General features: G+C 36.8%; 1 protein-coding gene across 1 annotated transcript; it reads left to right on the top strand.

Moving 5' to 3' along the window:
• The first annotated feature begins 4,765 nt into the window (after nucleotides 1–4,765).
• On the top strand, nucleotides 4,766–8,567 carry LOC128565087 (chromosome-associated kinesin KIF4A-like). Its single transcript, XM_053561333.1, has one exon. The coding sequence runs from the start codon at nucleotides 4,869–4,871 to the stop codon at nucleotides 8,565–8,567; it is 3,699 nt and encodes a 1,232-aa protein (XP_053417308.1). The 5' UTR covers nucleotides 4,766–4,868.
• The last annotated feature ends 8,511 nt before the right edge of the window (nucleotides 8,568–17,078 follow it).

Below are 17,078 nucleotides of genomic sequence, written 5' to 3'. Positions count from 1 at the left end.
AATAAATAAAATTTATGCTTACATGAAAAATAGAGTAAAAATTCTTTGATATTAAGAATAATTACTTGGGATTGATCAGAACCTTTACAAGCTCTGTTGCTTCTGTTTTTTCTAGTTAAGATGCTGCTGTCCATAATGTATGTGTTGCCAGAAAAAACAAAGGGACCCTGTTGTTTTTGAGAAACGAGTGTGCCAGCCTCCCCTCTTGCTGACAAATTAATAAGCTTCTCTTTTCTTTGCTTCACAGTAAATAAAATAATTGTTAGCTAAAAATCTGAAACATTTAAGTCAAATCTTATTGGGGTCTTCTAGTACCAGAATTCTTGGAGACTTTCAGGGTCTTCATGTGGACATAAATTTTACATCTTCAAAAATTGTAAATGATGGCTCTGTGTGACGACTGTGCTGTGTGTGATTTTAATAAGTCTAACACACCCTCTGAAACTTTTTTTTGACTTACCAATTGACTAAGTTAGTCTTTATAACAAATCTCCATTATCAAGTTATATTGAAGGGGGAGAATTCTTAATGTAAATAGCTCAATTTCTAAATATATATTTATGTATATAATTAACTGACCCAAATAGCAAAATGAACCACAGGTTTGAATTTCATCTTCCTAACTAACTATACTTGTGTGTATTATTTTAGAGGGATTGAATTTTAAATATAAAATGATGTTTCTGGATGATTTCCATTCTAGTTATGGTAAGATAGCTAGTATTAAGTTACGCTTAAATTTCGAAATGCCACTTTCCTCACTCCCTTGTGGTGAATTGTATGGCTGGATGAGATTGGAAAAAGATTAGCCACTCTCTTTGAGAATTAACCGAAAAAAATACCTAGTTTAAGAAAAACTTAATGCTATTGACTTAAGGAATAAAATGTTATAAAGGTTGGAAAATGTATTCCAATTCATTTGGACAACTAATAATTTTTCAAATTATTTTGAAAACTGGCAAGTATAAATGAATTAGCTTTCCTGATAAGATTACCAGAACTTTCCATTTCCTTTTTGGGTGACTCCTTGAGAGAGATACCATTTCCAAAGTGTTATCCACGATTCAGTTTTCTTCAAGAGAATAAGAGTAGGCCCTATTGGTAGGAAAGTACAGCCTAATTAGTTGTGGAACTGAATGTTGGTTTGATGATCTTCTTTGATGCTTTGCAAAAACAAAAACCACCACTTCTCAAACAATAATATATTTTCTTCTTTCTGCTTGGCTGTTAATGTGGTTAACCAAGACATTAAATAATTTTCTCACATTTTATTTGCCTAAAGTGAGAAAATTCAGTCTATAGATTGTGCGTGTGTCCGTTTACATGCTAAAAGAAGAAAAGACTTAAAATTATGTTCTGAATTATGTTCTTCTAACTGCTTTGTGAATTGTGATAATTACACCTAAAATTTATTACAATAGTAATGCTCTGTGTCAAATTTTTATATCCATCTTCTTATTTAATTCTCACAATAAACCTAGCACATTGGTACTTTTATTAACTTCACTCTTATAAAAAATTAAATAAGTGGAGTACTTTGTCTAAGAACACAACTATTAAGAATTGGATACAAGAATCCAAGATTATTCAACTCCTGCTTTTGGTCAAGAAAATATTCTGCCTTTATAAGACAAGATATTTCATTTTAACTATTAAGAGCTTTTGGTAGAATTTAGGAGTACTTTTAATGGCACAGGTGTCTGTAACTCAAAAAATGTAAGATAGACCAGGGAGCTTGTAATTTTCTCTCCATTATTGTATATAACTCTATATATCAGCTTCCTAACTGTAGGCAGTGAACACCTTTGGTCAGATTCAAAATAATGGAATTTTCTTTTTTTGCTTATATTTTATTTTATTTTACTATTAAATCATAGCTGTGTACATTAATGTGATCATGGAGCACCATACCCTGGTTTCATAGACCGTTTGACACATTTTCATCACACTGGTTAACATAGCCTTCCTGGCATTTTCTTAGTTATTGTGCTAAGACATAACAAAGATATTTGTACCAGATTTATTGCAGCCCTATTCATAATTGCTAAGTCATGGAAAAAGCCCAAGTGCCCATCGATCCACAAATGGATTAATAAATTGTGGTATATGTACACTATGGAATATTATGCAGCCTTAAAGAAAGATGGAGACTTTACCTCTTTCATGTTTACATGGATGGAACTGGAACATATTCTTCTTAGTGAAGTATCTCAAGAATGGAAGAAAAAGTATCCAATGTACTCAGGTCTACTGTGAAACTAATTTATGGCTTTCACATGAAAGCTATAACCCAGTTACAACCTAATAATAGAATTTTCTCTATGAGCCTAGGACCTCATTTTTGAAGTAAAAATGCAGTGAAATTGATGGACATAATTAGGATGAACACTTCATATCTCTCCTCTTTGAAATGGTTGTAGGATTGCCATGAAAATAAATAGGTAACAGTCAAAAATCACAATTTTAGAGTGTCCTATATCAAATGCATATGTGAGTAGGAAAAAATGATAGCTCTCTAGAATCTTTCAGTGAGTAGCCCTGACATATTATGATTTTACAAGGAAGTCAGTGAGTAAGAAAAAGTAGTCCTTTAAGAACACAATTTAAGAATTACTTGTTTTGTGCTTCTGTATACATGAGAGTGTTCTCCTTGTGCTAAGTCTACAACATATGACCTTTGAAAATAAAGTCTTAGTCCAAAGTGGGAAAATAAATCAGAAGGCAAAAGATAGGAAAGCCATTACTATTGCAATAATCGTGATATGACAGTTCTGGATTGAGCATATCATCTGCTTTCCCTAAGGTGATTTCTCATAGCCTTGACCCAGAAAGCATCTTTATGCTTATTCCATTCAGAATGAGTTCTATTTAAGTATGTTCTGCCTTATATATGATGCTATATAGTACAGCTCACCAAAAAACCAAACCAAAACAAAATAATACCAAAAGCATTGTTCTTTATAATGTAGAACAATGGACCAATAATGCCTTGGTTACAGTGACTAGAAATAATACATAAATGAATGAAATGGGATCATTCTACTTGTAGCAAAAGATAAATGCCTGGCTATTCTAAGTAAGAGGGAATCGAATTACTTGAATAGAGCAATAACTGAAACTAAGCTTCATTTAACAATTAATGACGATCTAACAAAGATGGACGATATAATAAGGGTTTCCAGGGTTCATTTCTAGCGAATTTCTAATTACTACAGAGATTAATAGAATCACAAAGTGAATACCTGATGAGAAAACAAGTCTTAGTACATAGCTCAGGACAATTATAATACTTTATGTCCTCGATTAGAACCAGATACCAGAGCAAATGCATAATGACCATTTAAGAGGAGAAAGACGACTGAATTATTATTCTCCCACACTGGATTTTTAGAAGTGAGAACACTTTGATAAACTAAAGAGATTTCTTTTTTTTTTTTTTTAAATAGTCTTCTGGATTCTGTCTTTTTCTTTTTTTTTTTTTTAATTTCCTAGTCCTTTAGAAGGAGAATGTTTTCTGTGACAAGTCTCATCTTTGCTTCAACAATCTTATTGAATTATGGTGGTACACTTGAGTTTTATGTACATAAACCAGAACTTTAACAGCAGGAAGAAATGATCTTCTATCATAAATTCTTACCATTTAAAGAGATACCATATGTTTCTTTTGCCAAAATACTTCCCTACCACTGCATTACTGTGACTATCTCAGATATTTTATAGTGCTTCTTACAGTGGCAAACACATCTAGAGAACCTTAATCCTCTTGTCAGTGCATAAAGAATCATGAGAAATTTCTATGAAGTCCAACTTCCTTGTTCAAATCCCAGTTACACCATTTCCTCATGGCATAATATTTAGCAACTGCCAACTGTCTCAGAGATGTCCAACCTGTGGCCCGCGGGCTGCACATACTTTGAGGACTCTTTTGCTTATCTGTGGTGTTGGATATCATGAAAAGTATGCATGAACCTTTTTCAAACAAACCTTTTGTTTTGTTTGTTTTCGTGTTTTTTCTCATTGGTTGTCCTTAGCATTTGTGTATTTAATGTATGGGCCAAAACAACTCTTCTGCCCACGTGTGGCAGAAAAGAAAAAAGGTTGGACACCCCTGCTTGGAGCTCTTAATAATAAGAGCTCCTCGTAGAGCTTTTTAATGATTAAATAAAATAATACATGTAGAGGATTTAGCAAAATACCCAGAACATAGTATAAAAAGAATGATAACAATTCTTATTATACTTACCGTTATCCATATAAAAATTATCTCCAGTCTCCTCCTTTGAGCAAGGCAAACTATCTCTGAACCTTGGTTGCAGGATCTCATGACAAAAACCAACGAATACAAAAATTGGAAAGTAAAGTCAAAAACAGATCAGCGTGTCAATTAATCCCTTAAAGTATAACAAAGATACAGTGTGGAAAGATTCCAGAAATATATAAGGAGCACAGGAATGCCTCATCTGGGTGACTTGGCTGAGACTATAAATTCTTATTCCCATCAAATTACCAATTAAATGTAATGATTATCTTATTATTTTGTTACTATTTCATGAAAAAGTTGATTTTTGTTTCAGAATCTCAAAAGAAAATAGCTCACCCTTATTTCTACTTTAGCCTTCTTAGAATTCATTTCCATAAAGGGCTATCACTACTAAAGATGTTACCTATCTCTACTCAATAGCTGTGGTAATGTGTGTTCTCAGCTAACAGAAGCAATAAAAACCAGGGGCCAGCTGCGTTCTGATTGGTTAGCGTCTCTGGGAGTTGAAACTAGGCGGTTAAAGCTCTGGTTGCGACCAGGCGGAGGGAGACCAGGGAAGACTGAGCAAGGGACTTTTAGTTTGAGACGGTGCTTGGGTCGGATAAAGATGGAAGAGGTGAGGGGAATTCCTGTAAGAGTGGCTCTGCGTTGTCGCCCTCTGGTCCCCAAAGAGATTAGCGAGGGCTGCCAGATGTGTCTTTCCTTCGTGCCCGGGGAGCCTCAGATGGTGGTTGGTACTGATAAATCCTTTACCTACGATTTTGTGTTTGACCCCTCTACTGAACAGGAAGAAGTCTTCAATACAGCAGTAGCACCACTCATAAAAGGCATATTTAAAGGGTATAATGCAACTGTCCTGGCCTATGGGCAGACTGGGTCTGGAAAAACCTATTCGATGGGAGGTGCATACACTTCAGAACAAGAAAATGAGCCAACAGTTGGGGTCATTCCTAGGGTAATACAACTACTTTTCAAAGAAATTGATAAAAGGAGTGACTTTGAATTTACTCTGAAAGTGTCTTACTTGGAGATTTATAATGAAGAAATTTTGGATCTTCTATGCCCGTCTCGTGAGAAAGCCGCTCAAATAAATATACGGGAGGATCCTAAGGAGGGCATAAAGATTGTTGGACTCACTGAGAAGATGGTATTAGTTGCTCTGGATACTGTTTCCTGTTTGGAGCAGGGCAACAACTGTAGGACTGTGGCCTCCACAGCTATGAATTCTCAGTCATCCCGATCTCATGCCATCTTTACAATCTCTGTAGAACAAAGAAAGAAAAGTGACAAGAATAGTAGTTTTCGCTCCAAGCTACATCTTGTAGACCTGGCTGGATCGGAAAGGCAGAAGAAAACCAAAGCTGAAGGGGATCGTCTAAAAGAAGGTATTAATATTAATCGAGGCCTGCTGTGCTTAGGTAATGTAATCAGTGCTCTTGGAGATGACAAAAAGGGTGGCTTTGTGCCCTATAGAGATTCTAAGTTGACTCGAGTGCTTCAAGATTCTCTAGGAGGTAATAGCCATACTCTTATGATAGCCTGTGTGAGCCCTGCTGACTCCAATCTAGAGGAAACATTAAATACCCTTCGCTACGCTGACAGAGCAAGAAAAATCAAGAATAAACCTATTGTTAATATTGATCCTCAGACAGCTGAACTTAATCATCTAAAGCAACAGGTACAACAGCTACAGGTCTTGTTGCTACAAGCCCATGGAGGTACCCTGCCTGGATCTATGAATATGAAGCCATCAGAGAATCTACAATCCCTGATGGAGAAGAATCAGTCCCTGGTAGAGGAGAATGAAAAATTAAGTCGTGGTCTGAGTGAAGCAGCTGGTCAGACTACCCAGATGTTGGAGAGGATCATTTTGACAGAGCAAGCGAATGAAAAAATGAATGCCAAGCTAGAAGAGCTCAGGCAGCATGCAGCCTGCAGAATAGATCTTCAAAAGCTAGCAGAGACTTTGGAAGACCAAGAATTAAAGGAAAATGTAGAGATTATTTGTAACCTGCAGCACATGATTACCCAGTTATCGGATGAAACCGTTGCTTGCCTGGCTGCAGCCATTGATACTGCAGTAGAACCAGAAACTCCAGTGGAAACCAGTCCAGAGACCAGCAGCAGGTCTTCTGATGCTTTCACCACTCAGCATGCTCTCCGTCAAGCCCAGATGTCTAAAGAGTTGGTTGAGTTGAATAAAGCCCTTGCACTGAAAGAGGCTCTAGCTAGGAAAATGACTCAGAATGACAGCCAACTACAGCCCATTCAGTTCCAATACCAGGATAACATTAAAAATCTAGAACTAGATGTCATCAATCTTCAAAAAGAAAAGGAAGAATTGGTTCTTGAACTTCAGACTGCAAAAAAGGATGTCAACCAAGCTAAGTTGAGTGAGCACCGCCGCAAATGTCTCCAGTATCTGGAGGGTCAAATAACTGATCTGAAGAAGAAATTGAATGAACAGTCCAAACTTCTGAAACTGAAGGAATCCACAGAGTATGCCGTCTCCAAACTGAACCAGGAGATACGGATGATGAAAATCCAACGAGTACAGTTAATGCGTCAGATGAAAGAGGATGCTGAGAAGTTTAGACGGTGGAAGCAACAAAAAGACAAAGAAGTAATGCAGTTAAAAGAACAAGACCGTAAGAGGCAATACGAGCTGCTCAGACTTGAAAGAAACTTCCAGAAACAATCCAATGTGCTCAGACGTAAGACTGAGGAGGCAGCAGCCACCAACAAGCGTCTCAAGGATGCTCTTCAAAAACAACGAGAGGTAGCTGATAAGCGGAAAGAGACTCAGAGCCGTGGGATGGAAGGCACTGCAGCTCGAGTGAAGAATTGGCTTGGAAATGAAATTGAGGTTATGGTCAGTACTGAAGAAGCCAAACGCCACCTGAATGACCTTCTTGAAGATAGAAAAATCCTGGCTCAGGATGTGGCTCACCTCAAAGAAAAAAAAGAATCTGGGGAGAATCCACCTCTTAAACTCCGGAGGCGCACATTCTCTCTTGCTGAAGTGCGTGGTCAAGTTTCAAACTCACAAGATTCTATTACAAAGCAGATTGAAAGCCTGGAGACTGAAATGGAACTCAGGAGTGCTCAGATTGCTGACCTACAGCAGAAGCTGCTGGATGCAGAAAGTGAAGACAGGACAAAACAACGGTGGGAGAATATTGCTACCATTCTAGAAGCTAAGTGTGCCCTGAAATATTTAATTGGAGAGCTGGTCTCTTCCAAAATACAGGTTAGCGAGCTTGAAAGCAACCTGAAACAGAGCAAGGCTAGCTGTGCTGACATGCAGAAGATGCTGCTTGAGGAACAAAATCATTTTGCTGAGATAGAGACAGAGTTACAAACTGAGCTGGTCAGAGTGGAGCAACAGCACCAAGAGAAGGTGCTGTACCTTCTCAGTCAACTGCAACAAAGCCAAATGGTGGAGAAGCAGCTAGAGGAGTCAGTCAGTGAAAAGCAACAGCAGCTGTTGAACACACTCAAGTGTCAGGATGAAGAACTTGAGAAGGTGAGAGAAGTGTGTGAGCAAAATCAGCAGCTTCTCCAAGAGAATGAAATCATTAGACAGAAACTGACCCTCCTACAAGTAGCCAGAAGACAGAAACTTCTTCATAAGGATAACCTTGTATCTCCAGACTCTTCTTTTGAATATATCCCACCTAAGCCAAAACCTTCTCGTGTTAAAGGAAAGTTCCTGGAGCAAAGCATGAATATCGAGGATCTAAAATATTGCTTAGAGAATTCTGTGAATGAGCATGAAGATGGTGACGGTGATGATGGAGATGATGAGGAATGGAAGCCAACAAAATTTAAGGTGTCCAGGAAGAACATCCAAGGGTGTTCCTGCAAGGGCTGGTGTGGGAACAAGCAGTGTGGGTGCAGGAAGCAAAACTCAGACTGTGGCATGGACTGCACCTGTGACCCAGCAAAATGTCGGAATCGCCAGCAAGCCAAGGATAGCTTGGACACTGTTGAGTGGATCCAAGGCTCTGATTCTGAAGGCTCCTTCAAACTGGAGGATCCCACAGAGGGAGCCCCAGGATTGAGCTTCTTCAAGCCCATCTGTACCACTCCCAACAGCAAGATCAAGAAAGAGATGTGTGATGTGAAGCAGGTGCTGCTACAGAAGAGTTTCCCAGTTTCCTCCTCCTTTGACCTCCCAGAGTTGAAACATATAACAACAGAATCCCAAGAAAATAAGGCTCCAGGGGAAAAAAGGAAACGAGCTCTGGCCAGCAATACCAGCTTCTTCTTTGGCTACTCCCCTATTGAGGAAGAGGCCCACTGAAGTTGAACTCATCATCTCTACCCCCAAGTTGGCTTGGAAGATGCTTTCAAGTTGCAGCCAGAGGGGTTTTTAATGACTTCTTTGGATTTCAGGTTTCTTGCTGTTGAAAAAAGAACAGAATATTAGATGGAAAGGAAGGTAATCTTTGTTGGATATTGGCCTTCAGTCTCCAGCCCCAGATTACTATTCTCCTCCAGAAGCGTGCTAAGCTACCTACTGAGGAGACAACCAACTGACCTTCCTAATGAATCATAAGGAACCAGTCTCCAGTACAATCTAGTTCTTTCCTATTTGTGAGAAGTTAAGGCTGCCTCCTGATAGTGATGTATCCAAGGCTTTTTTATCTCCAAGTTGTCTCTGCTTAATGGAGAAAGATGGCCTAAGCTGGAGGCCTTGCTTAGCTCTTTCACCCTAGCTCAGGAATGGAGTTGGGATCTTTCCTGCTCTAACCCTCTCTGGATTTTAAGTACTGGCTAATAGTAAATTCAATTGTTTGCCATGTTACTGAAGTAAATGAATTGTTGTTAAATGTTAAGTAAGTAAATAAACATTAGCCCTTCTACTGTTAAAAAATAAAAAGTCCAGTTCCTATGTTTTTAACAATTTGTTGACATCACAGTGCTTGTTTTCAAAATTAGCTCAAAGTGGTACACTTGACCTTGAACAAGGCACGTAAAAAAAGAAATGATCATTTACCTAGCCCATTATTTCTGAATTAACTTCAATTGCAGTACTCTTTTGTTATGTAGTGTTCACTATGCTATGATAAGTATAAGAACCTTATCAGGAAAGGTAAAAAGAGCACGATTCTTAGACATGATTGTTATGCGAGTCTTTTGCATGTATTTGGCTGTTCTTGTGAACTTTTGCCATTCTGTATCATTCACGTGCATCCTAAAATATTCTTAATAACTAAGAACAAAAGGAAGGATGACATTAAAAATATTTACAAATCAAAAGGAAACGGCAACACCTTTTCAGAAGGCAATAATAACCCATGGCAGAAATAATGAGGTTCCCCAGGTATACACTTATTTCCCAGCCCCATTTCGTAATGAATGAGGTAAGGCAATGTGACTATCCCAACTGATGTGTCACTTCTAACCCTCTATTGCTATTAACACCCTGACTGTAAAAACGAACGAGGTTTCAAATAAATAATAAAAAAAGGTGCAGAATGAGAAAAGACTAACAGAGTCTCCCTTTGAAGAACAGATTTTAGCTGAAAAATGCAATTGTTGATCACCCAAATTCAGTTGACTCCAATACTTAAAAATAATGCTTTAAATTTCTCTCATGTCTGATTTGTCTTCTCTCCTGTTTGATTTGATTCTGCTTAACTCTCTTCTTAGGTGGCCCCCTCCACAGGTATCAAGATGATCCATGCCATTCTTGTATCAGTTGGTATATATTTCAGGGAAAAGTACCCAAATTTCAGTGGGTAACAATTTTTATAGACTGCATACCCTATAAACATAAAAGAAAATCTCTATTACTAGTCCACAAAAGTAGAAGAGATACAATGTCTCTAAATAAAGGAAAGACAGAGGCACAAAACTTATAAAGTCTTCACTGTATCTGCCTCTTTAACTTCTTCTCCCTTCTCTCAACCATCTATATTCTCTGCTCCAGCCACACACTGCTGTTTGTGGTTCTTTGGATATGAGGCTCTTTATCAAATCCTGGTCTCTGCCACATTCTTTCTCTACTTGAAATGCTTTTTTCTCCTCTCCTCACCTGGGCAGTGTTTACTCCTTGGTCCAGGCACAGCCCTGACACCTTCTGTGATCCTCCTTTGTACACCAGCCACATCCTGTGACACCTCATTCATCCCACTGTTTTACTGTAGCATGCTTTCTGCCTCTCTTTATCACAAAGATATGAACTGCTTGAAAGCAAAGGTCCTACTATTCTCCGAACCTGAGTGCAGAACGCTGTGTTTGGCATGCGGCAAGAGTGTAATAAATGGACATTAAATGTTTGGTGGGTTTTACTCAGAGGAAGTGGTATTTTGACTCGGCTTTGTATGTTAAAAAGGGATTAGAGTCACATCCTCTTTGGCAATCACAGAAGACTCTGACAACAAGGAGAATTGGAATCATAGGAACAAAGAAATTTCAGTCACTTTGCTAAAAAGTGTAAATTACCTGTTTCCTATCCCAATGAAGTCAGAACTGTACAGGTAATATTTGGCAGAGTTATAACTAAAATTAAATTCTTAAAACTTCTCATTCATTGGTAACAAAACACTTTCTGTGAAAATAATGATACTATGCCTAGATCTCTCATTTCCTGAACTAAGTATTAAAATCTTCACATGATTAGAATGCTCATGACACAGAATGTTCTAGGCAATTATATTTCTTCATTGAATAATAATTTTGTAATAATATTTTATTGTATTTTTACTTGTAATAATATTTTATTTTATTTTTTCTACTCAACGTAAGTCAGGTCCCTTTACCCTGACAAGAATATTATGAGATAGATTAATTCTTATTTTACACAGGAAAACTGTAGTTAACCAGAAGTTCTATGAATCTTCATTAAAATAATTCAATTTTTTTCTACCAGGTAGAATATCTTTTGAGAAAATTTTAACAATTTGGAACTAGAAAATAACATCAAAATATTTTTCTATTCTTACATTAATCTCATTTCCTGTCTTACGAGGAAGGGTAAATCTTGCCATTTGAAATTAATGAATTCCCTGTCCTTCATAAATATACAAATTCATGAAAACAAATATGTGTAACTTTTTAAAATTAATAATTTTAAAATAATTTTTGAGTCCATAAAATAGTTTGCAATAAGTATAGGATGATGGAAATGAATATTTGAAAAGATAAAGTTGGCAGATAATTTAGCATCCTCCTAATGCTGTGATTCAGTTACATGGCTTTTCAAAACTACAGACTGCTAAAAGTCATGGGTCAATGGAATAATTTTGGAAGTGTCCCAACTATGAAGAATACACTATCAAGTGTCAATCCAATGATGATACTGAATTGTCCTTTATTTGATATTCAAAGACTTTCCAGCGCTCTGAGGTCTTGATTCTGATTTCTACTTCTGTGAAGGCATGTGGATTAAGCTACAGGTATGCAAATAGCAATTGATGTAAGACCAAAATAATTTTTTTAGCAAGCTCATTTTGTCATCTTCTTTTTTGATTATCTTTCTGCCTAAATGACAAAGTACAATCAGTAAAATTTTGTCAGTATTTTCACCTCATTTCCTCTAACATGCCTTACAGGTTTCCCTACAGCAAGGTATTGAGAAGTCTAACAGAAAAACCTCACAAAATCCTTCGCTGATCCCATTAAGTCTATCTCATCATCTTGAAGGTATAAAGTGATGACTTACAAAGGCTTACAAATTACTCACTTTACTATTATTATGTATTACTCCTTACATATGTCATACTATATATTCATTACAATGTCTCCTAATGCTTTCCATGTTTAACATGTTTCTCTCAATTTGAATCATTATTGCAACAATATTCTGTAATGAATAATGATAATTTCATCAGAAATGAGAGAAGAAAAAACATGCAAACGAGGCCTTAGCCAGCAATTCAGAAGTGTTTGACCTCCAGGAACTGATTCTTGCTGTATTTCCAAAGGACACTGGCCAATTACCACTAGAAAGATTCCACTGGAATAAAAGTACTTTTATATTCTTCTTCTCTATATGTTTTTAATTTTCATAATATTACAGGGGCCATACATTTTGGTTACATAATTTGCTTTTGTACATTTTAAGTCAAAATTCTAAGTGTGCCCTTCATCAGGTACGTGTGGATTTACCCAACCCCGTTTCCCACCTTCCACCTCCTTGATTTCTGTTGAGGTTTACTTGCATATGTATGCATAGATGTTGATGGACTGGTTCCAATTTAGTATTGAGTACATGTAGTGTTTGTTTTTCCATTCTTACCATACTTAAAAGAATGGTCTCAAATTCCCTCCAGGTTATTACAAACGATACTAGATCACCATTTCTTTTTATGGCTGAGTAATGCTGCATGGTGTGCATATACCACACTTTATTAAACCACTATTGTATTGATAGGTGTTTGGGTTGTTTCCACATCTTTTCAATTGTAAATTATGCTGCTATAACCATTCAGGTACAGGTGTCTTTTTGATAAAATGGCCTTTTCTTCCTTTTAGTAAATACCTACTGTTGGGATACTGGATTAAATGGGAGGGTTACTTTTAGTTCTTTGAGGTATCTCCATACAATTTTCCATAGAGGTTGTACTAGTGTCAACCAACAGTGTCTAGGTGCTCTGTTCTCTCTACGTCCACAACAGCATCTGTTGCTTTGGAACTTTTTGATGGCAAGAGCCTTTCTCACTGGAGTTAAGGGATCTCTCTTTGTGGTTTTGTTCTACATTTCCCTTATAATTAAAGATGTTGAACATTTTTCATGTGTTTTTTTGTCGTTAAACTACCTCTCTTTGAAAAGTTTCTGTTCATATCTTCTTCCTGATTTTTAATGGGATTGTTTGATTTTTTTCTTGCTGGTTTCCTTGGGATCTTTGTAGATTCTGGTTATAGAATCAGATTTATAGCAGAAAAGTATTTTCTCCTATTCTGTGGGTTGTCTGACTACTGATTGTAGTCTTTGGATGTGCAGAAACTTCTTAATTTGATCACGTCCCCTGTGTTTATTTTTGTTGTTGCTGTGACTTTTTTTTTTTTTTTTGTAGAGACAGAGTTTCACTTTATTGCCCTCGGTAGAGTGCCGTGGCCTCACACAGCTCACAGCAACCTCCAACTCCTGGGCTTAGGCGATTCTCTTGCCTCAGCCTCCCGAGTAGCTGGGACTACAGGCGCCTGCCACAACGCCCGGCTATTTTTTTGTTGCAGTTTGGCCAGGGCTGGGTTTGAACCCGCCACCCTCGGTATATGGGGCCGGCGCCCTGCTCACTGAACCACAGGGGCCACCCGTGACTTTTTTTTTTATAGACCCACATCTTTAAGTATTTTTCCTTTATTTTCTTCTAGAATTATGATAGCTTTATGCCTTAGGTTTATGTCTTTAATCTATCATGAATTAATCTTCATGGGTGGTGAGAAGTGTGGAAATTGTTTCTATCTTTTACATGTAGCCATCCTATTTTCTTAAGACCATTTGTGGAATAGGGATTCTTTTCCCCAGTGTATGTTCTTTTTTTTTTTTTTTTTTGCTTTATCAAAGATCAGATGGAAATATAAGGATGGTTTTGTATCTGGTTTATCTTTTCTGATCCGTAGGTCTAAGTCTCTGTTTTTATGCCAGTACCATGCTGTTCTGGTTACTATAGTCTGGTAGTGTAGTTTGAAGTCTGGTAAAGTGATCCCTCCCATTTTATTTTTACTATATAAGGTTGCATTTGCTATTTGGGGGTATTTTCTGATTCCTCATGAGGTGTAGAACTAATTTTTCTAGATATGTGAAAAATGTCTTTGATATTTGAATGAGGATTGTATTGAATCTATAAATTGCTTTAGGTGTGTAGCCATTTTAACAATGTTGATCTTGCCATCCATTAGTATGATATGTTATTTTATCTCTTTACATCCTCTGTGATTTCTTTCCTCAGTGATTCATAGTTCTCTCTATAGAAGTCTTTCACCTCCTTAGTTAAATATACTTTTAAATTTTTGTGCAGACACTGTTTAGGATAATAACATCCCCAGCAACACAATACCTTTCATCTAGGTTTATTCATGTTTACATAGCAAATAGAAGAGGAAAGTAGAGCAGCTCTGGCCGCTTAAGTACTTTCCTGAGATAAAAGTTAATGCTGAATTCAAACCGGTAGTAGTACTATATGGAGGAAATAAATGAGGGAAAATAGACATTTTTTAAAGTTAGAATTAAGATATCCACTCACTTCTTACCTTTCTTCCTTAAACTGGATTAAATTAAACTTTAATTAATCTCCCAATTAAATTAAAGAAATTTCATTTGAACAATATCATTTTTACATCCATGTCTGTCATGACCATTTGAAGAATATGGGTCATTGAATTCTGATCAATAAAATCAAAATGCATTATAACTATGAGGATACAAACAACTAGGTTGCAATATTGTATTTTTTAGGTACAGTCCCACTTGTAGTTGTGTCCATCATCCAAAAGGTGTGCCATCTACCCTTACATTGTGCCCATTCAGTGGTAGCTCATCAATCCCCTACGTTCCTTCCCTCTTCTCCATCCCTTATCCCCCTCCCCCTAACTTTAATTGAATTGAGTTTTTCTCTTATGTGGGCATGTATTATATAGACCTCTATAAAGAGAACTATAAAACACTGAAGAAAGAAACTCAGAAGATGTGAAGAGATAAAAAAAATATATCATGCTCATGAATTGGCAAATACCATCACACTGGGGATTTGGGCTTCAAAATATGAATTTTTAGGAGACATATACAGTTGCCCTTAGTACATACAGTATATGGGTTATGGAAAATTCCATTTGTTATACTGTTTAATAGAGAAAAATATTAGTTTTTTACTGGGAGATTTTTTTTTTTAATTTCAGGCTAATATGAGGGTACAAACAACTAGATTATAATATGTGCATCTGTTAGGTGGAGTCCCACTTGTGGTTGTATCCATCACCCAAAAGGTGTGCCATATTCCCTTACATTGTGCCCATTCAGTGGGAGCACACCGATCCCCTCCCCTCCTCCCCTCTCCTCCATCCCTTCTTCCTGCTCCGGCAACTTGAATTGAATTGATATTTTCTTTTATGTGGGCACATATTAGATCATCTACTGGCTTCATAATAGTATTGAGTACATTGGATATTTCATCCCCCATTCTTGTGATACTTTACTAAGAAGGTGTTTCAACTTCATCCAGGTTAATATAAAAGATGTAAAGTTACCATCATTTATATGGCTGAATAATATTCTGTGGTATTCGTATACCACAGTTTCTTAACCCATTCCTGAATGGATGGGCATTTAGGTTTTTTCCACATCTTGGCAATTGTGAATTGAGCTGCAATAAACAATCTAGTGCAAATGTCTTTCTGATAAAATGATTTTTTTCTTCTTGGTAGATGCCTAGTAATCAGATTGTGGGTTAAAATGGGAGGTCTAATTTGAGGTCTTTGAGGATTCTCCATACTTCTTTCCAAAGAGGCTATATTAGTTTTCAGTCCCACCAACACTGTATAAGTGTTCCCCTTTCTCCACATCTGTGCCAGCATCTGCAACTTTGGGACTTTGTGAGGAGGGCTATTCATTCTGGGGTTAGGTAATCTAAGGCTGGTTTGGATTTGCATTGCTTTGATGATTAGGGATGATGAACATTTTTTCATATGTTTGTTAGGCATTCATCTGTCTTCCTCAGAGAAGTTTCTGTTCATGTTTCTTGCCTAGTGATAAATGGGATTATTTACTCTTTATATTAAATCATAACTATGTACATTGATGCATTTATGAGGTTCAGTGTACTGATTTGATATACAATGTAAAATGTTTACATTGAACTGATTAACACATTCATCACCTTGCTTATTTGTTGTGGTAAGACAATTTATACTCTTTTCTTAATAGTTTTGAAATGTACCATTGCATCATGCACATTAGGTGAGGTCCCCCCATATACCTTCCCTTCTCCAACTCTCCCCCTTTCCTTCTACTTTCTGGACTATACATTATACCATTCATATGAATGTCTAGGTGATTATATAGGAATTTCAAGTAATATTGAGTACATTGGATACTTTTTTCCCCATGCTTAAGATACTTTACTAAGAAGAATATGTTCCAGCTCCATCCAGGGAAACATAAAAAATGTGAAGTCTCCATCTTTTTTATGGCTGCATAGTATTCCATGGTATACATATACCACAACTTGTTAATTCATTCATGGGTCTATGGGCACTTGGGCTGATTCCATGTCTTGGCAATTATGAATTAGGCTGTAATAAACATTCTTGTTTACATGTCTTTGTTGTAAAATGATTTTTGATCATTTTGGTATATATCTAGTAGAGGAATTGCAGGATCAAATGGTAGGTCTACTTTTAGTTCCTTGAGTAATCTCCAAACTTCTTTCCAAAAAGGTTAATTTAAATTCTCAGTAGATCCTAGTTATCAAACTTTGTTAGATTCATAACATGCAAAGAGCTTTTCCCATTCTGAAGGTTGTCTATTTGTTTTAATTGTTGTGTCCTTAGCTGTGTAGAAGTTTTCAGTTTAATTAAGTCCTATTATTTTAAGTCCCTTAATTTAAGTCCTAAATTGTTTATTTTTGTTGTTGTTGCAATTGCCACAGAATCTTCTTCATAAAATCTTCCCCCCAGGCCAATATCCTCAAGATTTTTTTCCATACTTTCTTCTAGGATTTTTATCTTTTCATGTCTTAGATTTAAATCTTTTATCCATCTGGAGTCAATTTTTGTGTGGAAGATGTGGTTCCAGTGTTAATCTATTACATGTGGTTATCTAGTTCTCCCAGTACCGTTTGTTGAATTGGGATTCTTTTCCTCATTGTAT

Source organism: Nycticebus coucang, chromosome 14 (assembly GCF_027406575.1).
Source record: "Nycticebus coucang isolate mNycCou1 chromosome 14, mNycCou1.pri, whole genome shotgun sequence".
Taxonomy (NCBI): Eukaryota; Metazoa; Chordata; class Mammalia; order Primates; family Lorisidae; genus Nycticebus; species Nycticebus coucang.
This window is presented reverse-complemented; position numbering and strand designations above follow the sequence as displayed.

Bases quoted from the DNA above. Each gene is read 5' to 3' on its own strand.
- LOC128565087 (XM_053561333.1), top strand. From the start codon at position 4,869: ATGGAAGAGGTGAGGGGAATTCCTGTAAGAGTGGCTCTGCGTTGTCGC.